Below are 20,371 nucleotides of genomic sequence, written 5' to 3'. Positions count from 1 at the left end.
AGTCTACACTTGATTTCTAGCATAATAAGTGAACATATGCACATTTAATATAAAGTTTCCTTAAGATTTTTCTGGGGCCAGGTGCCATGGCTCACACCTGTAATCTCAGCACTTTGGGAGGCCGAGGCAGACAGCCCGGACACATGGTGAAACCCCGTCTCTACCAAAAATACAAAAAATTAGCCAGGCATGGTAGCGTGCATCTGTGGTCCCAGCTACTCAGGAGGCTGCAGCGGGAGGATCACTTGAGCCTGGGAGGTGGAGTTTGCAGTGAGTTAAAATCACCCTACTGCACTCCAGCCTGGGCGACAGAGCCAGACCCCGTCTCAAAGATTTTCTGATTCTGATTCATTTTTTCTAAAAAGCTGGAACTTCAAGAAACGTCAAATGTAGATCACCTCTGAGTTGTCATCTAAACTTATTTCTTAAATTTTATACTAATCTCATTACTCAAAGAACTTAACATTTCTGGATATGATCATCTTCCCAGTACCACAGTCATAATGGATTATTCTAAATATTTATTTGATTGTTTTTAGTGTGAGCTGATGGTGTGTGCATTTGGTCACAATGACATTTCAGAGTTAGTCCTCTTCTTTCAGCACAGTTCTTTTCTGTGACACTTCCCTTGTATCTCATACATAATTATTTGCTCCAGTTGCTGGAACCCAGTATTCTACTTAAATTCCTTCATAGGCCTGGATTTACTCCACTTTGTATTAGAGAGAGCTGCTTAATTATCTGTCTTCGTGCTAGACTGTGAGCTCCTTAAGGGCAAGGGACCTAGCAATGTGTGTATCCCACCATGCTTTGGACCTCGTAGCTGTGTAATAAATGTCTGAAACAATAAACGTGCTGGCCGGGCGTGGTGGCTCACACCTGTAATCCCAGCACTTTGGGAGGCCCGGGCAAGCAGATCACCTGAGGTCAGGAGTTCAAGACTGACCTGGCCAAAATGGCGTAACCCAGTCTCTATTTTTTTTTTTTTTCTTTGAGACAGAGTCTCAATCTGTTGCCAGGCACCAGCCTGGAGTGCAGTAGCACGATCTCGGCTCACTGCAACCTCCTCCTCCCGGGTTCAAGCAATTATCCTGCCTCAGCCTCCTGAGTAGCTGGGACTACAGGTGCCCGCCACCATGCCCAGCTAATTTTTGTATTCTTAGTAGAGATGTTTCACCATGTTGGCCAGGATGGTCTCGATCTCCTGACCTCGTGATCCACCCGCCTCATCCTCCCAAAGTGCTGGGATTACAGGCATGAGCCACCGCACCCGGCCTCAGTCTCTATTAAAAATGCAAAAATTAGGCCGGGCACGGTGGCTCACGCCTGTAATCCCAGCACTTTAGGAGGCTGAGGCCAGCGGATCACAAGGTCAGGAGATTGAGACCATTCTGGCCAACATGGTAAAACCCCGTCTCTACTAAAATACAAAAAAATTAGCCAGGTGTAGTGGCACACACCTACCTATAGTCCCAGCTACTCGGGAGGCTGAGGCAGGAGAATCACTTGAAGTCAGGAGGCAGAGGTTGCTGTGAGCCGAGATTGTGCCACTGCACTCCAGCCTGTCAACAGAGCAAGACTTCATCTCAAAAAAAAAAAAAAAAAATACAGGCCAGGCTCGGTGGCTCACACCTGTAATCCCAACACTTTGGGAGGCGGAGGTGGGTGGATCACGAGTTCAAGAGATCGAGAACATCCTGGCCAACATGGTGAAACCCCGTCTCTACTAAAAATACAAAAATTAGCTGGGTGTGGTGGTGCATGCCTGTGATCCCAGCTACTCGGGAGGCTGCAGCAGGAGAATCAATTGAATCAGGGAGTCGGAATTTGCAGTGAGCTAAGATCGAGCCACTACACTCCAGCCTTGTGACAAAGCAAGACTGTCTCAAAAAAAAAAAAAAAAGTACAAAACCTATTGTGAACTGTGCATTGGAGGGCTCTAGGTTGTGCAATCCTTATGAGAATCTAATCCCCGATGATCTGAGGTGGAAGTTTCATCCCGAAACCATCCTTTACACCCTATCCATGGAAAAACTGTCTTCCACAAAACCAGCCCCTGGTGCCAAAAAGATTGGGACCACTGTCATAGCTCACTGCAGCCTCAAACTGCTGGACTCAAGCCATCCTCCCACCTCAGCCTCCTAAGTAGCTGGGACTACAGGTGTATGCCACCACGCCCGGCTAATTTTTTGATTTTTTTGTGGAGATGGGGGTGTTGCTATGTTGCCCAGGCTGGGATGTGTTTTGAAAAAAATTTTTTTAACTTTCAAGGTCAAGGGTACATGTGCAGGTTTGTTACATAGGTAACCATGTGTCATGGGGGTTTGCTGTAGTTTATTTCATCACCCAGGTATGAAGCCCAGTACCCATGAGCTATTTCTCCTGACCCTCTCCCTCCTCCACCCTCCACTCTCTGATAGGTCCCAGTGGGTGTCGTTCCCCTCTCTGTGTCCATGTGTTCTCAACATTTAGCTCTCACTTGAGAACATGCAGTATTTGGTTTTATAGGATTATAGGCCTGAGCCATCGCGCCCGACTAGTGCTTCTTTCTTTAGAATCCCAACCAGCCCCCGCTGCCGCGGTGGCTCACTGTATGGGCCGGACGCAGTGGCTCATGCCTGTAATGCTAGCACTTTGGAAGGCTGAGGCAGGCAGATCACGAGGTCAGGAATTGGAGACCAGCCTGGCCAACACAGTGAAATCCTGTCTCTACTAAAAATACAAAAAATTAGCTGGGCGTGGTGGCAGGTGCCTGTAATCCCAGCTACTCAGGAGGCTGAAGCACGAGAATCACTTGAACCTGATGGGGCAGAGGCTGCAGTGAGCCAAGATTGCACCACTGCACTCCAGCCTGGGTAACAGATGAGACTCCGTCTCAAAAAAAGAAAAAAGAAAAAATTCCTGGGGAGAAATTCAAGAGTTAAGAAAAAAAAGAATCCCAACCAGCCCATTCTGAGGGAAGTCTGGGGTCCTCCCTTCTGGAAACTCTTGCTCTTGGGTGATCCCAGTTGTGAATATGGTGAGAAGAAACAGAAGGCCAGATCCCTGATACCCTAGGTGTGCCCATGGTGGTCTGTGCTTCGCCAGCACCAGTAGCCCCTGGGACAGCGGCCAGGCAAGAGGCCAGACCTGAAGGAACGGGAGGGTTGTGCTCCAGGGAGCAGACTCCCACAGTGCCCACCATGTGTGCTGGAGTGGGAAATGGTGGCAAGTACCATGGCGAGGACCTGGGCGCTTGAGGCACAGGAGGTGGATTATACAGCTTCTGCAGATGAGACATGAGCTAGTGCCACGGCCATGGAATGTTGCCACGTAGACACCAGACATCCGGCTGAAGAACAAGGACAGAAAGATAAAGGGCCAGGTGCCTGAGAAGGGTTCTCCAGATCCGAGGTGTGTTCTGAGAGTGGGCTGGAGACACACGGGTCTGGGAGTGATGAGCTCTGGGATGCAGAAATGTACTTGCTGGCTCATACGTGTAGTCCCAGCTACTCAGGAGGCCGAGGTGGGGGGATTGCTTGAGCCCAGGAGTTGGAGATCAGCCTGGGCAACATGGCAGGACTCCTGCCACTTAAAAATAAAGGCGCTGGCCAGGCACAGTGGCTCATGCCTGTATCCCAGCACTTTAGGAGGCTGAAGCAGTCTGATCACCTGAGGCCGGGAGTTAGAGACCAGCGTGACCAACATGGAGAAACCCTGTCTCTACAAAAATCACAAAAAATTAGGTGAGCATGGTGGCATATGCCTGTAATCCCAGCTACTTGGGAGGCTGAGGTAGGAGAATCACTTGAACCCAGGAGGCGGAGGTTGTAGTAAGCCAAGATCACGCCATTGCACTCCAATCTGGGTAACAAGGGCGATACTCCGTCTCAAAAATTGAAAATAAAATAAAATAAAGACACCAAGATTTTAGGTAGGAGCCTCTTCCCTAGCATCTACCACGTGGCGCTTTCTCAAGATTAATGAGAACAATTTTGTCTTCTGCTTAAAAATGAAGGTCTGCTCAATGTGATTGCCAGTTGTCAGCCTCCAAGGTTCTGAAAACGGGAGAGACTGCAACTTCCTAAAAAGACAAAATTCCTGGCCAGGTGTGGCAGCTCATGTCTGTAATCCCAGCACTTTGGGAGGCTGAGGCAGGAGGGTCATTGAGGTCAGGAGTTCAAGGCCAGCCTGGCCAACAATGGAGAAACCCCCATCTCTACTAAAAATACAAAAAATTAGCCGGCGTGATGGTGCACGCCTGTAATCCCGGCTACTCAAGAGGCTGAAGCATAAGAATCACTTGAACCTGGGATGCGGAGGTTGCAGTGAGCCAAGATCGCACCACTGCACTCCAGCCTGGGCGACAGACTCTGTCTCGGAAAAATAAAACTAAAAACCAGAATTTGAGAACAGCCTTTGAAACTGCATCTCTACCAAAAAACACTCCCAACTCTTCTAGCAATGTTTTTTTTCTTTCTTTTTTTTTTTTTTGAGACAGGGTCGCACTCTGTTGCCCATGCTGGAGTGCAGGGGTGTGATCACAACTCACTGCAGCCTTGACTTCCCAGGTTCAAGTGGTCCTCCCACTTCAGCCTCCCAAGTAGCTGGGACTAGTCACATGCCACCACCATGCCTGGCTAATTTTTGTATTTTTGTACAGCCGGGGCGGCCCAGGGTGGTCTCAAACTACTTAGCTCAAGTGATCTTCCCACCTTGGCCTCCCCAAGTGCTGGGATTCCAGGTGTGAGCACCACGCCAGCCTCTTCCTGCAATTTTTCAAACCGCCCTAGTTCCCCCATCATCAACTATCGTGTGTGTGTGGTCTTCATAGCTGGAAAGAATATGGGCTCTCAAATGGGCAGGGATATGCTTGTTTTTTAATTTTTATTTTGTAGATGAAGTCTTGCTCTGTCCCTCAGGCTGGAGTACAGTGGCGCGATCTCAGCTCACTGCAACGTCTGCCTCCCGGGTTCAAATGATTCTCCTGCCTCAGCCTCCTGAGTAGCTGGGACTATAGGTAGGCACCTATAGCCCAGCTAATTTTTGTATTTTCAGTAGAGATGGGGTTTCACTACGTTGGCCAGACTGGTCTCAAATTCTGGGCAGAGGTATGTTTCTTTGAGACAGCAACTAAACTCCTTGACTAGACTCCAGAGTGCTGTGGTCTGTGCATTCATTCTACCTTTTGGGGGAATCCTTGCACATCCATGAGTATGAGGGAAATGGAAGCACAGGGGGCCTACTGGGAAAATGAAATGGTTTCAAAGCAAAAACTGACCTGACTTGAGAACCTGGCACGTGTCAGGTTTTACCAGGCTACGACAGCAGGGAGACGTGAGCTCTTCTCCTCCCAGGCGTACTCTGTACTGGGATGGAGGTAAATCACTGCACACAAACATGAGTCCAAGCCGGGCTCCAAGCAGAGTTCATCTGTTCCAGGCAGAGGGCAGGGAGAGGTGGAAGCGGAAAGAACAAACAGCTTACTGAGTAGCACCTTCCTCAACCATGAGACTGATCTTGCCAGCCCGGCGCCTGCTGGGGAGAGAAGGGAAGGGACACGCAGCCTCTGGCTACGGAACAGGGGAAGGATTCGCGTTAGTGAACGCCATCTCCCTTTAGCTATGGAAACTGCAGAGGATGCTCTGTCTTGGCAAAGGAGGTCTAGGGCGGGTTGGAGCTCTGCAACAGGAGCCCGCGGAGCAAGCTGGGAGCCTGAGGCTGGGCACGCAGGCTTATGTCACGGAGAAGGGTATCCTGGAACTCCCACATCTATTCAGTGCTCCCTGCTGGTATTTATTACTTTCTTCCTTGGGTAGGGTTAGGGTCAGGTCTGCAAGCAGTTCTTGTTGGTCTAGCAAGCTACAGGGGGTTCTCTACTCTCGGGGGAAGACAAATGTGCTTGGTGAGGCCGCCTTCATTGGAAACAATGCCCACCCCTCCTCCAGATGACAGGTGACATTTCAAAGGAGCAGCTTGCAAAAAACCCTCAGCTGCTGACTGCACATGTTATTCCATTAGAAAACCCCCATCTGGGCCTGGCACGGTGGCTGACGCCTGTAATCCCAGCACTTTGGGAGGCCGAGGTGGGCAGATCACAAGGTCAGGAGATCGAGACGATCCTGGCCAAAATGGTGAAACCCCATCTCTATTAAAAGTAAAAAAAATTAGCTGGGCGTGGTGGTACATGCCTGTAGTCCCAGCTACTCGGGAGGCTGAAGCAGGAGAATTGCCTGAAACCGGAAAACGGAAGTTGCAGTGAGCCGGGATCGCGCCACTGCACTCCAGCCTGGTGATACAGCGAGACTCTGTCTCAAAAAAAAAAAAAAAAACCCCATCTGGCTGGAGGAAGAGGACACACAGCAAATAAATTCAGATGTTTTATTCTGTAAAGCACATATGCACATACTTCAAACACGGAAAATTAACCTGGAAGTGAATGCCGTAACAGATCAGCTACTGACCATCATGCAGCAAGAGGTGAAATGGGCCCATTGGCCCTCAGGACCCCACAGTGCCTGCAGGAGGGTGAAAACCCAGGAAGCTGAAGCCCTACACGCTGCCGAGGAAAACGCAACAGACATGGCAGGTGCCTGACAACAAGAAACACGAAGAGAATCAAAACTGATTCAAGTCATACAGTGAAAGGACAAAAGGAAAAAGGAAAGAGATCAATATGATCTGAAACAATCATTTTAGGAGTAAGTTGCTGACCTTTTGCTGGCCCTCCAGTCTGAGACGCCTGAGGGTGAGCCGGTACACCCGCGTGCGGCTGCCCTGAACAGCAGGCAAGCGCACCCCATCTGTCGTACTCTTGGAATCCTGAGGTCCACCAGCAAACTCCGGCTGAGTGCTGAGCCTGGGAAGTGCCCAGATGTTGACAGATGAAGCCCCTGAGCTTCCTGAGACTCGGTGGGAGTCTCTTGAGGTCCTAAGCCTCTTCACCCAAGCCCCCAGGCCTCTTCGCTCCCCACAGCCTTCCTTTACAAACCTGATTGACTCTGCGTTTCTGTAAGATCTTTGAGAATCACTTGCTGAGGTGAATGTTGGATTTTAAAGTGTGTGTCCTGGCCTTGGGACAAGCCGTCTGTCCAGGCATTTTTGGCACTTCCTTTCCTCACACCTAACAGTGTCGCTCCTCCCCTGGCTACAGATTCCAGTCACTCCCTGTCATTAAAACAAGGGTAACTAACATTAGCAACAAGCTGGATTGAGCCAACCAGTGAAATTGGCTTTTTCACTGTCTCCTTTGATACTGCTCTGCCAGCTATAAATCTATCCCTGTAACTCTGCTTCATTGGGATTTTACTAATTCAACAGCAGCTTAATCTAGAATCTGACAGTCCTAATGATAATGCCGTTTCTAGAGCCAAGCCACGTGGCTCTTTCTCAATATTGTCTCCTAAGGGTCTCAAAGTCTCTAAGGAGAAAACTAAATTAACAACTTAGCCATGCATCATGTAAGCAACTCGTATCATACAAAGAAACTGGACAGACAGTACAATTACTGTGCTTGAAACATCCTAAAAGGAAAAAAAGGAATACTAACATATCAAGTTACTACAGTGATTATTTTAACAATCTTCAATAAAAGCCCGTAACTGTTTTCCATTCAAAAATGCCTAGGATAAAAGGTTCTAGGCCAATATATTTCAGACTGCAGGAACTAATTCTGATTTAGAACAGACTACAAACCTAGAGTTAAGGAAAGGAAGTACTGATGGTCATGTCCAAGGTTTTAACTGCCCTTCTGTTCTAACACTGCCTGGGAGAACAAAGAAGTCATTAACGACAATGAGCTATTAAGGCAAAAAGTTAATAAGAAAAACGGTAAGAACACAACTAACAAGAAAGGACTGGAAAAGATAATGAATAATTCTGCTTAAATGAATAAGGATTAGAAGGAAAAAGAGACAAGAGGAACTAGACAATGAAACAAAATGTTTTAAGAGGGCTGAGCTCGGTGGCCGATGTCTGGAATCCCAGAATTTTGGGAGGTCGAGGTGAGAGGATCATTGAAGCCAGAAGTTCCAGACGAGCCTGGACAACAGAGTGAGACCCTGTCTCTACAAAAAATTTAAATATTAGCCAGGCATGATGGCACACGCCTGTAGTCCCAGCTACTCAGGAGGCTAAAGTGGGAGGATTGCTTGAGCCCTGGAGTTGAAGGCTGCAGTGAGCTGTGACTGCACCACTGCACCCCAGCCCAGCAGACAGAGCAAGACCTTGCCTCAAAAAACAAAACAAAAGAAAAACAAGAAAAAAAATTATAAGAAAAGTGCTTTTGGTCTTCTCTGATAAATGGCAAATCAGAACTGCATTCCTTCAAATTTCATAGGCATCGTTTTCATGTTACTAATCTACTAGCTGCTTTCTTTCTAAAGATGTTAGTTGCATAAAAATAAAAGCAAAACAAAAAGGAGAAAATACACCCACTCTTAAAAAAAAAAAGAAAAAGAAAAAAAGAAACCCTTTACTATTAGACCGAATCATCATTCTTTCTTTCCATACTGTCACCTGCATTCCAGAAAGCAGAACAGTGAATGGTCACTCTAACTCGAGAGCCACTTACATTTTGAAGCCCTTTTGAGTGAAGAGGCTGCATTAACTCTGGTAACAGAAGGGAGGGGCAAGAGTGGACGAAAAGACAGTAGAACCTTCTGTGCCAACTTCAACGAGACCAGGTTCCTTGTCATCCTTGTGGAAAATGAATCTTAGATCTTTACCATGTACGTGACTTAAACATTTAACTTTCTACTCAGGATAAAAGCACAAGTCTGTCCTAACTAGCGTAATATTAAAATGTGACTATTTTATTTTTTCTTTGAAAAGAAAAAAAAAAAAACTTAGGTATGTTTCCTTGCAAGCAAAATGGAGAAAAAGGTATTATTGTTGTTACTATGATTATTAAGCCACAGACACATAAAATCCACAAAATGGATTGGTGGCTTTGGAAATGCAGTATCATATCAAAGGTGCAGACTGTTTCAAACGTTCTCTACATATCCGACTGAAACAAGAACCAAAGCAAACTTCAACCCCACCAGCAATGCAACACGCCCATGACCTTGGTGAAAACGTCATGACCAGCTCCCACGCAGCTAGACCCAGGAATCCTTCTCTAGAGATGCGTGGACACAATCACCAGGTCTCAAGTCCAGGGCAGGGATGAAGGGCTCTGGCTGCACCCAGTGCAAAGCACGTGCATCATTGGACCAATTTCTGAATAGATTTTTATAAATATGTACAAATCAGTTACAGGCACTTGAAATGTCTTTGGCTGGAATAACCCAACATCGCAAGATAATGTATTCACAGAGCGTCCAGGCCCAGGCTGGGTTCAGCAGGCAAGGATTATGGTTCTCTCAGTCTCTCTCAGAAAACAGGAGCTGTGGGATTAGGCTTCAGCCAAAGCCACCTGGAAAAGAGCAAGCCAGGGAAACCAGTCAAAGAGGGAAGCCCAGGTAACTCAGCCCAGGGTTCCAGCGCCTACCCAAAGACCAGGGCGCGACACTGATGGCACATACCGACCAGGCAGGGAAGTAATCAAACCCCTAAGAAGAAAATCTGACCTAGGAAGAAATGACTAGAAATCCCAGTCTCCTGCAAGATGCAGCCCATCTGGAACCACTGTGCAGAGACAGAATGAACTGGTTTTTTTGTTTTTTCTTTTTGAGACAGGGTCTCACTCTGTCGTCCAGGCTGAGGTGCAGTGGCACAGTCATAGGTTACTACAGTTTCCAACTCCTGGGCTCAAGCAATCCTCCCACCTTAGCCTCCCCAGTAGCTGGAAATACAGGCACGCACCACCACACCAGGCTAATTTTTTGACTTTTAGTAGAGATGGGGTCTCACTATGTTGCCCAAGCTGGTCTTGAAATCCTGGGCTCAAGTGATCGACCTACTTTGGCCTCCCAAAGTACTGAGATTACAGGCATGAGCCACCATGCCCAGCCCTCTTTTGTGTATTTTTGGTTCAATCTGTGGATGTGGAACCCACAGTTATAGAAGGCCAGCTGTGGTTTCTGTCTTCATGAGAAGTGTCTTTACCCTCAGCCTAAATTATGGTGTTGGATTTTTAATCATTACCCAAGCCATCATTGCTATTAAAGGGAGTGACTTGGCAGTGGTTCTTTCAAAAACTACAAAAATTAGCCAGGTGTGCTGATGCTTATAGTCCCAGCTACTTGGGAAGCTGAGGACTGCCTGAGCCTGGGAGGTCAAGGCTGCAGTGAGCTATGATTGCATTGTGAGCCACGATCGTACCACTCCATTCCAGCCTGGGTGACAGAGCTCGACCCTGTCTCAAAAATAAATAAATAAATAAAATAAAGCCGGGCGCGGTGGCTCACAACTGTAATCCCAGCATTTTGGGAGGCTGAGGTGCGCAGATCACCTGAGGTCGGGAGTTTGAGACCAGCTCGACCAACATGGAGAAACCCTGTCTCTACTAAAAATACAAAATTAGCTGGGCATGGTGGCACATGCCTGTAATCCCAGCTCCTTGGGAGGCTGAGGCAGGAGAATTGCTTGAAGCCAGGAGGCAGAGGTTGTAGTAAGTCGAGATCGTGCCATTGCACTCCAGCCTGGACAAAAGTGAATCTCTATCTCAAAAAAAAAAAAACAAAAAACCTAAAAAAAGCAAAACTACTCAAAAGAAAAAAACCATAACGTAAGAATACAACAATAAAAATAATACAAGTTTTAAAAATACACTGTAACAACGATTTACATAGCATTTACACTGTATTAGGTATTGTAAGTAACCTAGAAGGTGGGCACAGTGGCTCACACCTGTGATCCCAACACTTTGGGAGGCTGAGGCAGGTGGATCACTTGACGTCCGGAGTTCGAGACTAGCCTGGCCAACATAGTGAAACCCTGTCTCTACTAAAAATATAAACTTAGCTGAGCATGGTGGCACATGCCTGTAATCCCAGCTACTCGGGAGACTGAGGCAGGACAATCACTTGAGCTTGGGAGGCGGAGGTTGCAGTGAATGGAGATCATGCCACTGCACTCCAGCCTAGGTGACAGAGTAAAACTCCGTCTCAAAAAAAAAAAAGTAATCTAGGGATGATTTAAAGTTACAGAGGATGTGCAGAGGTCATATGCAAATAATGTACCCCCAGAAGGGATTTGGGCATTCATGAATTTCAGTATCCACCAGGGTCCTGGAACCAATCCTCCTAGGATACTGAGGGATGACTGTCATTTCTTTGGATGAAAGGTGCCACCCACAATAAATGGAGTAAAGATAACTGGGACTTTCTATATACAGAGACCTCTAGCAAAATGCTAGCCTGGACCCTATCCACTGCTCACCTTCTCAGGACAAAATTCAGGATTGCTCTGACGCAATTTGCTGGGTCTGCCCTTGATAACAGCATAGCAAAACATCGTTATCACCATCACAAAGAGGAAGTAACTGGTATGCATAAGATGCAAATTTATTAATGAACGGTCATCCTAAAGAAAGAAGAGAAAAAAATCAGAAATGTGCTCTGAGTGACTGAAAGGTTTTAATGCTGGGTTTTAAGAGACAGGCTTTACAAACTCCAGACTTGCCACTTTTATTCTCAAGCTGGGAGAGGAGGTTTCTCCTTCTGGCTCCTAAATTACCAAAGTTGGATCTCATTAAGCGAAGACATGGTGTTTCCAAGCAATCCCTGGTACAGAGCAACCATTCCTTCCTAGCGCTCTTGTCTGCCCTGCCTTCTGCACCTCCACACTGCCTGAACCCTGCCCCTCCAGCAAGCCTCCTCCTCTGCAAAGGCTGCAGAGACTCCATCTTTAAGCCCTTTCTGGACACATCCTCATCATGGAATTGCCCTCGGGTTGCATGGCTGACAGCCGAGGCTGCATTCCTAACTCCTGGCTATGCCCCCACCAGGAAGGCCTTAGCACCTCACCTCTCCTCAGGGTCTCCTCCTTGCTCCTGCATTTCCCTACTTCTCTAAGTCCCTGGATGAAAATGCTGACGTCATCTTTGATTCACTGCCCTTTGACCTCCCACATGCAGTCAATCCCCAGGCCCTGCGAGTTACTGGAGAGACCCCAGACACACTTCCATTCCTTTTCCCTCTCATATCTCCAGGTCTCAGGTCAGCCTGGGCTCCGCCCCCACTCATTTACCACATAGTGGGGCAGCCCAGTCTTCTCAGCACATTGCTTTACCAAGTCCCCATGGCCCAAACACAGGCAGGGATTGCCCTCAGCCAGGCATGAAGCACCTCAGCCCGCCATCCAGCCTGACCTCCATGGCTGCCTCCTGCAGGATGCTGGCCTACAAATAAGCCTCTGAGAAGGGCAAAGCCCAGGCGCAATGGCTCATGCCTGTAATCTCAGCACTTTGGGAGGTGGAGGTGGGAGGCTCACCTGAGGTCAGGAGTTCAAGACCAACCTGGCCAATACGGTGAAGCCTTACCTCTACTCAAAATACAAAAATTAGCTTGGTGTGGTGGCAGGTGCCTGTAATCCCAGCTACTTGGGAGGCTGAGGCAGGAGAATTGCTTCAACCCAGGAGGTGGAGGTTGCAGTGAACCGAGATTGTTCCACTGCAATCCGGCCTGGGCAACACAGCAAGACCTCATTTAGAAAAAAATTAAAAAGTAGGCTTGGGCCAGGTGTGGTGGCTCACACCTGTCAACCCAGCCACTTGGTAGGCCAAGGCAGGAGGATCACTTGAGGCCAGGGATTCAAGACCAGCCTGGGCAATATAGCAAGACCCCATCTCTACAAAAAATTTTAAAATTATCCCGGCATGGTGACATGCACCTGTAGTCCTAGCTACTCGGGAAGCCTGAGCCCAGAATCTGAAGCTGCAGTGAGCTATGAATGCGCCACTAGACCCCAATCTGGGCGACAGAGCAAGATCCTGTCTCTAAGAAAAAAAGTAGGCTCAAGTCTAAGTAGGAAGCTGAGCTAGTGCATAGCTGCTAGACAAAATAGGTGTTTTCTTCTCCTTGCCTCATCCTATTCAGGCCTCACTCTCTAGCTGAAGATTCATCTCCTTCTACTCACTTCTACCTTTCAGAACTCCAAGCAGCACTATTTCTTGTTCACACTGAGACTAACTAGATAGTCTTCTATGGATATCTGTGAACATCCCTCTAAGACAGTATTAATACAAGCATTCCTCGCAACCCCCAGGGGTTAGGCAGTTGCTGAAGAAATAACTGCTGCCAAACAACAGAGAAAACGAAGAGAAGAACCAGATTTTCCTTAACCAATGGGTGGCATGTTTTTCCAAGCACGCACCAGGCCAAGTGTCCCAACCCAGCTGGAAATCTACAGTGGCAGAGGATACGCTTACCCAGGGAAATCAGCAGGACCTACACCAACAGTTGCAGCACATGCGCACGTATGTGCCCATGCGCGCACGTACACACACACACACACACACACACACACACGGTTTTCTCACTTACATCTGGAACAATCACTGTAAGCTTGGGATTTAAAGCATGATAGACTTTTCCAATGGCCCCCTTATAACACCAGAAAGGATTGTAATCTTGAGCGTATTTTGTGTTGGCATCTCTGGCAGTTGTGAAGATCTTGTACCAGAGTGTGGCGTTGCTGTACGTGTCGGGAACACAGTGCGGTGGCTGTCTGTAGGGAAGAGGAGGAGGAAAGACACATGCTCAGTGGCCTGAGTCATTTGCCTGTGTCACCCCCACAGCAGCTGGCAAAACAGTGAGCACGGCAACACGTGTGGAAAGGAGAAATGTAACTTACATGCTCATGCTTCTTTGAGATAAATACCATTATATTTTAGTTTGAGGGTCTTTTAACAGAAATGAACACATAACAGAAAAAGAAATAGGTGCCTGACATTTAGGAGTCTGGGTGTTGAATTTTTGCTTTCAGAATTCAGCCTATAGTCCTCTCACAGGGGATGCAATGGACATAAGCCCCTTTTACACCTATCTCCTCAAATTAGTTAAACTCTTAGTATATTAGTCTGTTCTTACGCTGCTAATAAAGACACATCCGGGACTGGGTGATTCATAAAGGAAAGAAGCTTAACTGACTCACAGTTCAGCATGGTTGGGGAAACCTCAGGAAACTTACAATCAGGGCAGAAGGGGAAGCAAACACATCCTTCTTCACATGGCGGCAGCAAGGAGAAGTGCGGAATAAAAGGGGAAAACCCCTTCTAAAACCATCAGCTCTTGTGAAAACTCATTCTCTACTACGACAACAGCAGCATGGGGGTAACCACCCCCATAATTCAATTACCTCCCACTGGATCCCTCTCATGACACATGGGGATTATTTTGAATTGTAGTTCCCAAATCTACCCATGTAGATTTGGGTGGGGACACAACCAAACCATATCATCTTTTTTTTTCGAGACAGCGTCTCACTCTGTTGCCCAAACTGGTGTGACCTCAGCTGACTGAAACCTCCACCTCCCAAGCTGAAGTGATTCTCCTGCCTCAGCCTCTCAAGTAGCTGGGATTACAGGCGCCTGCCACCACATCTAGCTGATCTTTGTATTTTTAGTAAAGACAGGGTTTCACCATTTTGGCGAGGCTGGTCTTGAACTCCTGACCTCAAGTGATCCGTCCATCTCAGCCTCCAAAAGTGCTGGGATTACAGGTGTGAGCCATTGTGCCCAGCCCAAAGCATATCACTTAGTTACACCTGGAAGCTTTACCTACAAAATTCTGTATCAGTTACTGTAACACAATGTTTAACTTAATCTGCTCGTGGCCTACAAACCTCCAAATGTCCAAAATAAACAAATCCCAGAATAATTCTTATTTAAAAAGGATTAACCATAGAATTCTTTTAAATAGGCTGTATCTTATGTATTTTACCTATTTATTTATAGATAAATATCTCCTTTACAGAGAAAAGAGAAACCTCCCCACCACAAAAAAAAAAAACAAACCCTAAAAGGCAAAGCTGCTCACTTAATGTTGCTCAAAAAAAAAAAAGAAGAAAAAACTGAAGCAAACGCTTCAAAAACCATAAATGTTTAATGGAAAATAAAGTTCAATTTATACTCGATTTTAAAACTAATTTTCAAATTCGTAATTAAAGTAATTGTTTAATGGGAGATTACTTAAAATGTTACATTTTAAAATTAGTAATTGCTTAATGGAAAAAAAGTTTTGATTTATACTTGATTTAAAACTAAAATCAAGATAAACTATAATCAATCTTTCTGGATAATGGAGATGAACAAAACTTTTATCTTTATTTTATTTATTTATTTTTTTGAGATGGAGTCTTGCTGTCACCCAGGCTGGAGTACAGAGTGGCATGATCTCAGCTCACTGCAACCTCTGCTTCCTAGGTTCAAGAGATTCTCCTGCTTTATCATCCCAAGTAGCTGGGACTACAGACATGTGCCACCACATTTGGCTAATTTTTGTATTTTTAGTAGAGATAGGGTTTCACCATATTGGTCAGGCTGGTGTTGAGCTCCTGACCTCAAGTGATCTGCCAACCTTGGCTTCCCAAAGTGCTGGTATTACAGGTATAAGCCATCCCAGCTGGCTGAAAACCTTTACCTTCGGAGAGCCTCTTTTCTTTTTAAAATATTTAAATAGAGACAGGGTCTCACTATGTTGTCCAGGCTGGTCTTGAACTTGGGGGCTTAGGTGAGCCTCCTCCCCTCAGCCTCCCACAGTGCAGGGAGCCTGGGCCACCATACCTGGCCATGGTGAGCCTCTCTTCTGTGACCTGCTGCTTCTACTCCTGCAGGAAAGGCAGCCCATGAATGCCAACAACAACCAGGTGCTTTTACTGCCTCAAGGGGCACCAACTTTCTGATTTTATATGCGGAAGTTCTAGCTTTAGATTTCCAAATTAAATTATCCGTTAGAGAGGTCTGAGTAGAGACAATTTTATAAAGAAATGTGAAGCGAGCAGTCATGAGAATTTACTGGAGAAGCAGCCCAGCCGTACTTACGGCAAGTGGAGCTCACCACATGCATTCTTCACCGGGAGCTGGGAACACTTACACAGTGACGGGGAACACCCCAGGGCTGGCAGTGAGGGTCATGCAGGTTGTGAATACCACCTGCTCACAGTGACCGTGGAGGGCGCAGTCGTCCGAGCTCCATGCTGTAGGCAGGGTGAAGGTGATGTTTATCTCCTCGTGGGCTTCCCTGCCTATGAAAGAGAAATCAGTTTTTTGGTACTTAAAGACAAAATCCACATATTTGTTATTCTCTAGGATTTCAATAAATTCTGAAATCAAACTCACACAGGAATCATCTAGCAGCCCAGGCATCCGCCTTTGTGGGATCTGAGGAGCAAGAGCAGTCCTGACCCTAACCATGAAGCCTGCTCAACTAGCAGAGCCATGAAGCAGCAAAGGAGGTGTCTGCTTTCCAGTCATGGCCTGGAGACGCCAAGTCAGACCTTAGGCAGATCCAAGGTGAAAAGCTCAGGCTGGATGAATTATCCCCACTGTTTCTGCACAGCTATCTAACCATTTTCAAAAACCTCTTATATGTACTATTTCTTCCTTTTTTTTGAGATGGAGTTTTGCTCTTGTTGCCCAGGCTGGAGCGCAATGGAATCATCTCGGCTCACCTCACCCTTCGTCTCCCATGTTCAAGTGATTCTCTTGCCTCAGCCTCCCAAGTAGCTTGGATTACAGGCCATGTGCCACCATGCCTGGCTAATTTTGTATTTTTAGTAGGGACGGGGTTTAACCATGTTGGCCAGGCTAGTTTTGAACTCCCAACCTCAGGTAATCCACCCGCCTTGGCCTCCCAAAATGCTGAGATTATAGGCATGGAGCACCTGGCCTCCTATATGCATTATTTCACTTAAAATTTACTACTCTCCGGCCGGGTACGGTGGCTCAAGCCTGTAATCCCAGCACTTTGGGAGGCCGAGGCGGGTGGTTCATGAGGTCAGAAGATCGAGACCATCCTGGTCAACATGGTGAAACCCCGTCTCTACTAAAAATACAAAAAATTAGCTGGGCATGGTGGCGCGTGCCTGTAATCCCAGCTACTCAGGAGGCTGAGGCAGGAGAACTGCCTGAACCCAGGAGGCAGAGGTTGCGGTGAGCCGAGATCGCGCCATTGCACTCCAGCCAGGGTAACAAGAGCGAAACTCCGTCTCAAAAAAAAAAAAAAAAAAAATTTACTACTCTCCCATGAACATGACCAAAGAAGTATGGCCCTTGTCCTTTCACACATGATCAAACAGAGGTCAGAGGGTTTCAGCGTTAAGAAAGGCAAGTGATAAAGTTTAAACTAAAGCCAACAGTATGCCAGGCAGTGGTTCACATCTGCAGTCCCAGTCCTTTGACTTTAGAAGGCCGAGGCAGGAGGATTGCTTGCGGCTGGGAATTCATAACCCGCCTGAACACCACAGCAAGACCTTGTCTCTATAAAAATTTTTTTAAAATCAGCCAGGTGTGTTAGTGCACAACTGTCGTCCCAGCTACTAGGGCGGTTGAGGCAGGAGGATCACTTGAGCCCAGGAGTTTGAAGCTGCAGTGAGCTATGATCACACCACTGCACTCTAGCCTGGGGACAGATCAAGACCCTGTCTCAAAAAAAAAAATTTTACAAATTAAAATAAAAAACCCAGCTGGGTATAGTGGCTCATGCCTGAAATCTCAGCATTTTGGGAGGCCAAGGCAGGCGGATCATTTGAAGTCAGGAGTTCAAGACCAGCCTGGCCAACATGGTAAAATCCTGTCCACACTAAAAATACAAAACTAGCTGGGCGTGGTGCCACAAGCATGCAATCCCAACTACTCAGGAGGCTGAGGGAGAAGAGTCACTTGAACCTGGGAGACGGAGGTGGCAGTGAGCCAAGATTGTGCCACTGCACTCCAGCCTGGGCGAGAGTGAGGCTCAGTCTCAAAATAACAATAATAATAAAATTTTTTTTTTAAAAACCCAAAGGTGTCCTAATGACCTGCTATAAGAAATAGGTCCATTTGCTATATGGAAAACCCAGAAGTTATCCACACCTTGATTATCATGGGAATATTCTCACCTCTAACAGCCAATAGGTGGCTGGTGGGCACTTAAATTCCTTCAAGAACTTTTTATTTGTTTCTCGCTTTTTTTCTGAGACAGGGTCTCACTCTATTGCCCAGGCTGGAATGCAGTGGTAAATCTTAGCTCAATGTAGCCTCGACCTCCCAGGTTCAAGTAATCCTCTCACCTAAGCCTTGCAAGTATCTGGGACTACAGGTGCATGCCACAATGCCTGGCTAATTTTCCTAATTTTTCATAAAGATAGGTGTTTGTTATAGCCCCAGCCTGGTTTTCAACATCTGAGCTCATGCGATTCTCCTGCCTCAGCCTGATGTGCTGAGATTACAGGTATGAGCCACTGCACCCAGCCAAAGAATTTTTTAAAAAGCCTTCTGGTAACCAAAGAACCAAAGGTTATTCTTCCAAGGCCCAGGCCTCCTGTATGAAGCCTTTCCTGATTATTCCAGCTTCCATTGCCTTCTAGCCCTTCTCCTGAGTCACTTATAGTCTATCATGGGTTTAGTACTGGTCAAAGGGCAGTGCTCCACGTTTCATAAGTGTATATTTTTCACATCCCTTATCAAGCACTTATATAGCATCTCCTTTGTGGCAGGAACTATTATAAGTGCTTGATAAATATTAACTCTTTTGTCTCTTCCATAACCCCAAAATTCCAAAGGGAAGAGACCAAATCTTAGGCTTTTTTTTTTTAAGCAAAGCCTCACTTTGTTGCCCAGACTGGAGTGCAGTGGCGTAATCCTGGCTCACTGCAGGCTCCACCTCCAGGATTCAAGTGATTCTCCCGCCTCTGCCTCCCAAGTAGCTGGGATCACAGGTGCCCGCCATCATGTCCAGCTAATGTTTTTGTATTTTTAGTAGAGATGGGGTTTCACCATTTTGGCCAGACTGGTCTCAAACTCCTGATCTCAAGTGATCCACTGGCCTTGGCCTCCCAAAGTGCTGGGATTACAGGCATGAGCCACCACACCGGGCCCATCTTAGGCATGTTCTTTTCTTTTTTCTTGAGACAGAGTCTCGCTCTGTCACCCAGGCTGGAGTGCAGTGGCATGATCTCAGTTCACTGCAACCTCCACCTCTAGGATTCAAGCAATTCTCACTCCTCAGCCTCCTGAATAGCTGGGACTACAAGTATGCAGCACTATGCCTGCATGCCCAGCTAATTTTTTCTACTTTTGTAGTGATGGAGTTTCACCATGTTGCCCAGGCTAGTCTTGAACTCCTGAGCTGAGGCAATCCACCCGCCTTGGCCTCCCAAAGTGCTGGTATTCCATGCATGAACCACTGCACCCAGCCATCTTAGTCATTTTCTAGTTCTTCCCAGCAGTTTAGCACAATGCTGGACTAACGATGGCCACTGAAAACATCTGTAAACTAATAGCAATAGAAGATATGAAGTAAGCAATGAAAACTCCAACAGGATAAGCCTAACTAAAAATTACAAGTTTGCAAATATTAGGCCTTACAGTGTTTTCACGGTTTCTTGTTCTTACAGGCTTTGGAGACGGTACTTCAAGCCAAGTGCTTCACTATGTAAAGATGTAGTAGAAATGGTTCACATAGTCCAAACCCAACAAAAAAAGACACATGTGCAAGACTACAATACAGTACAACATAGTAAAAGCATACACGGTGCATCCCCTTTTGGTCACAGTGGTTGCCTGAGGAGTCTAAATGGAGAGGGGCTACCGCATACCTGAAAGTCCAATCTGATGCCCTAAGATTGTTGAGTACAGATGGGTGATGTTCCGGGAATACCCTCCGAAGGGTTTCAGTGGGTCCAAGGTGAGGGTGATTGTGACTGAGATGTTCACCGGGCCTGAGTCCTCCAGGGCCTGCGGGGACTGGGTGGAAGCTCGGGCCTGCCCGCTGGTCATGGTGCTTTCCGGAGTTGTGGTGTCGTTTGTGAGATGCTTTAGCGTTTCGTTCTCTGATACACACAAGTCCAAATCATTGAACCGTAGCAGAAAAGTATTCCAATCCTTCGGGAAAGTGAAATAAAGAGAAACGAGCATAAGCAGTGCCTGTCTCCCACTGCACAGTTGAGAGCTGGTGTGGCACCACAACATATCAGAAAACTGAAATTCAGAGCCGGTCATTTAAGATCATGACATCACCCTCTTCACAGGCTGTGGCTTTCCTAATCACTTTTATATTCATAACCTAAAATGTGAATTCTGCATTGGCACAAGATACTCAATAAACTGTGAAATCAAATCAATTATTCAAGAAAACGTTTTTTAAAAACTCAGCATATTACACTTAGAGAAAATGATCTAGCCTCAGAACCAAACTTGAAGAGAAAGCTTGAATAGAAGCATTAATCCAAATTCATTTTGCAATTACAATTCTTTTTTTTTTTAATAAGGTCACCTTAAATAATTTCCCAAAAGTTCAATTTCATA

General features: G+C 46.5%; 1 protein-coding gene across 1 annotated transcript in view; it reads right to left on the bottom strand.

Annotated features, from left to right (window-relative positions):
- Positions 1-6,346: 6,346 nt before the first annotated feature.
- TMEM248 (transmembrane protein 248) overlaps positions 6,347-20,371 on the bottom strand; it is a 39,727-nt gene continuing 25,702 nt past the window's right edge. The window contains exons 3-7 of the mRNA XM_012449095.2: positions 19,663-19,948; positions 15,960-16,110; positions 13,410-13,593; positions 11,305-11,448; positions 6,347-9,397 (exon numbers count right to left, since the gene is read on the bottom strand). Coding sequence (XP_012304518.2) covers positions 9,377-9,397; positions 11,305-11,448; positions 13,410-13,593; positions 15,960-16,110; positions 19,663-19,948 — 786 coding nt within the window. The 3' untranslated portion in view covers positions 6,347-9,376. The remainder of the gene's footprint in view (positions 9,398-11,304; positions 11,449-13,409; positions 13,594-15,959; positions 16,111-19,662; positions 19,949-20,371) is intronic.

This window comes from Aotus nancymaae, unplaced genomic scaffold, assembly GCF_030222135.1.
Source record: "Aotus nancymaae isolate 86718 unplaced genomic scaffold, 86718_ANA_hifiasm-v0.15.2.pri h1tg000012l, whole genome shotgun sequence".
Lineage (NCBI taxonomy): Eukaryota > Metazoa > Chordata > Mammalia > Primates > Aotidae > Aotus > Aotus nancymaae.
The sequence above is the reverse complement of the archived record's forward strand: the minus strand, read 5'-3'. Positions and strand labels throughout refer to the sequence as shown.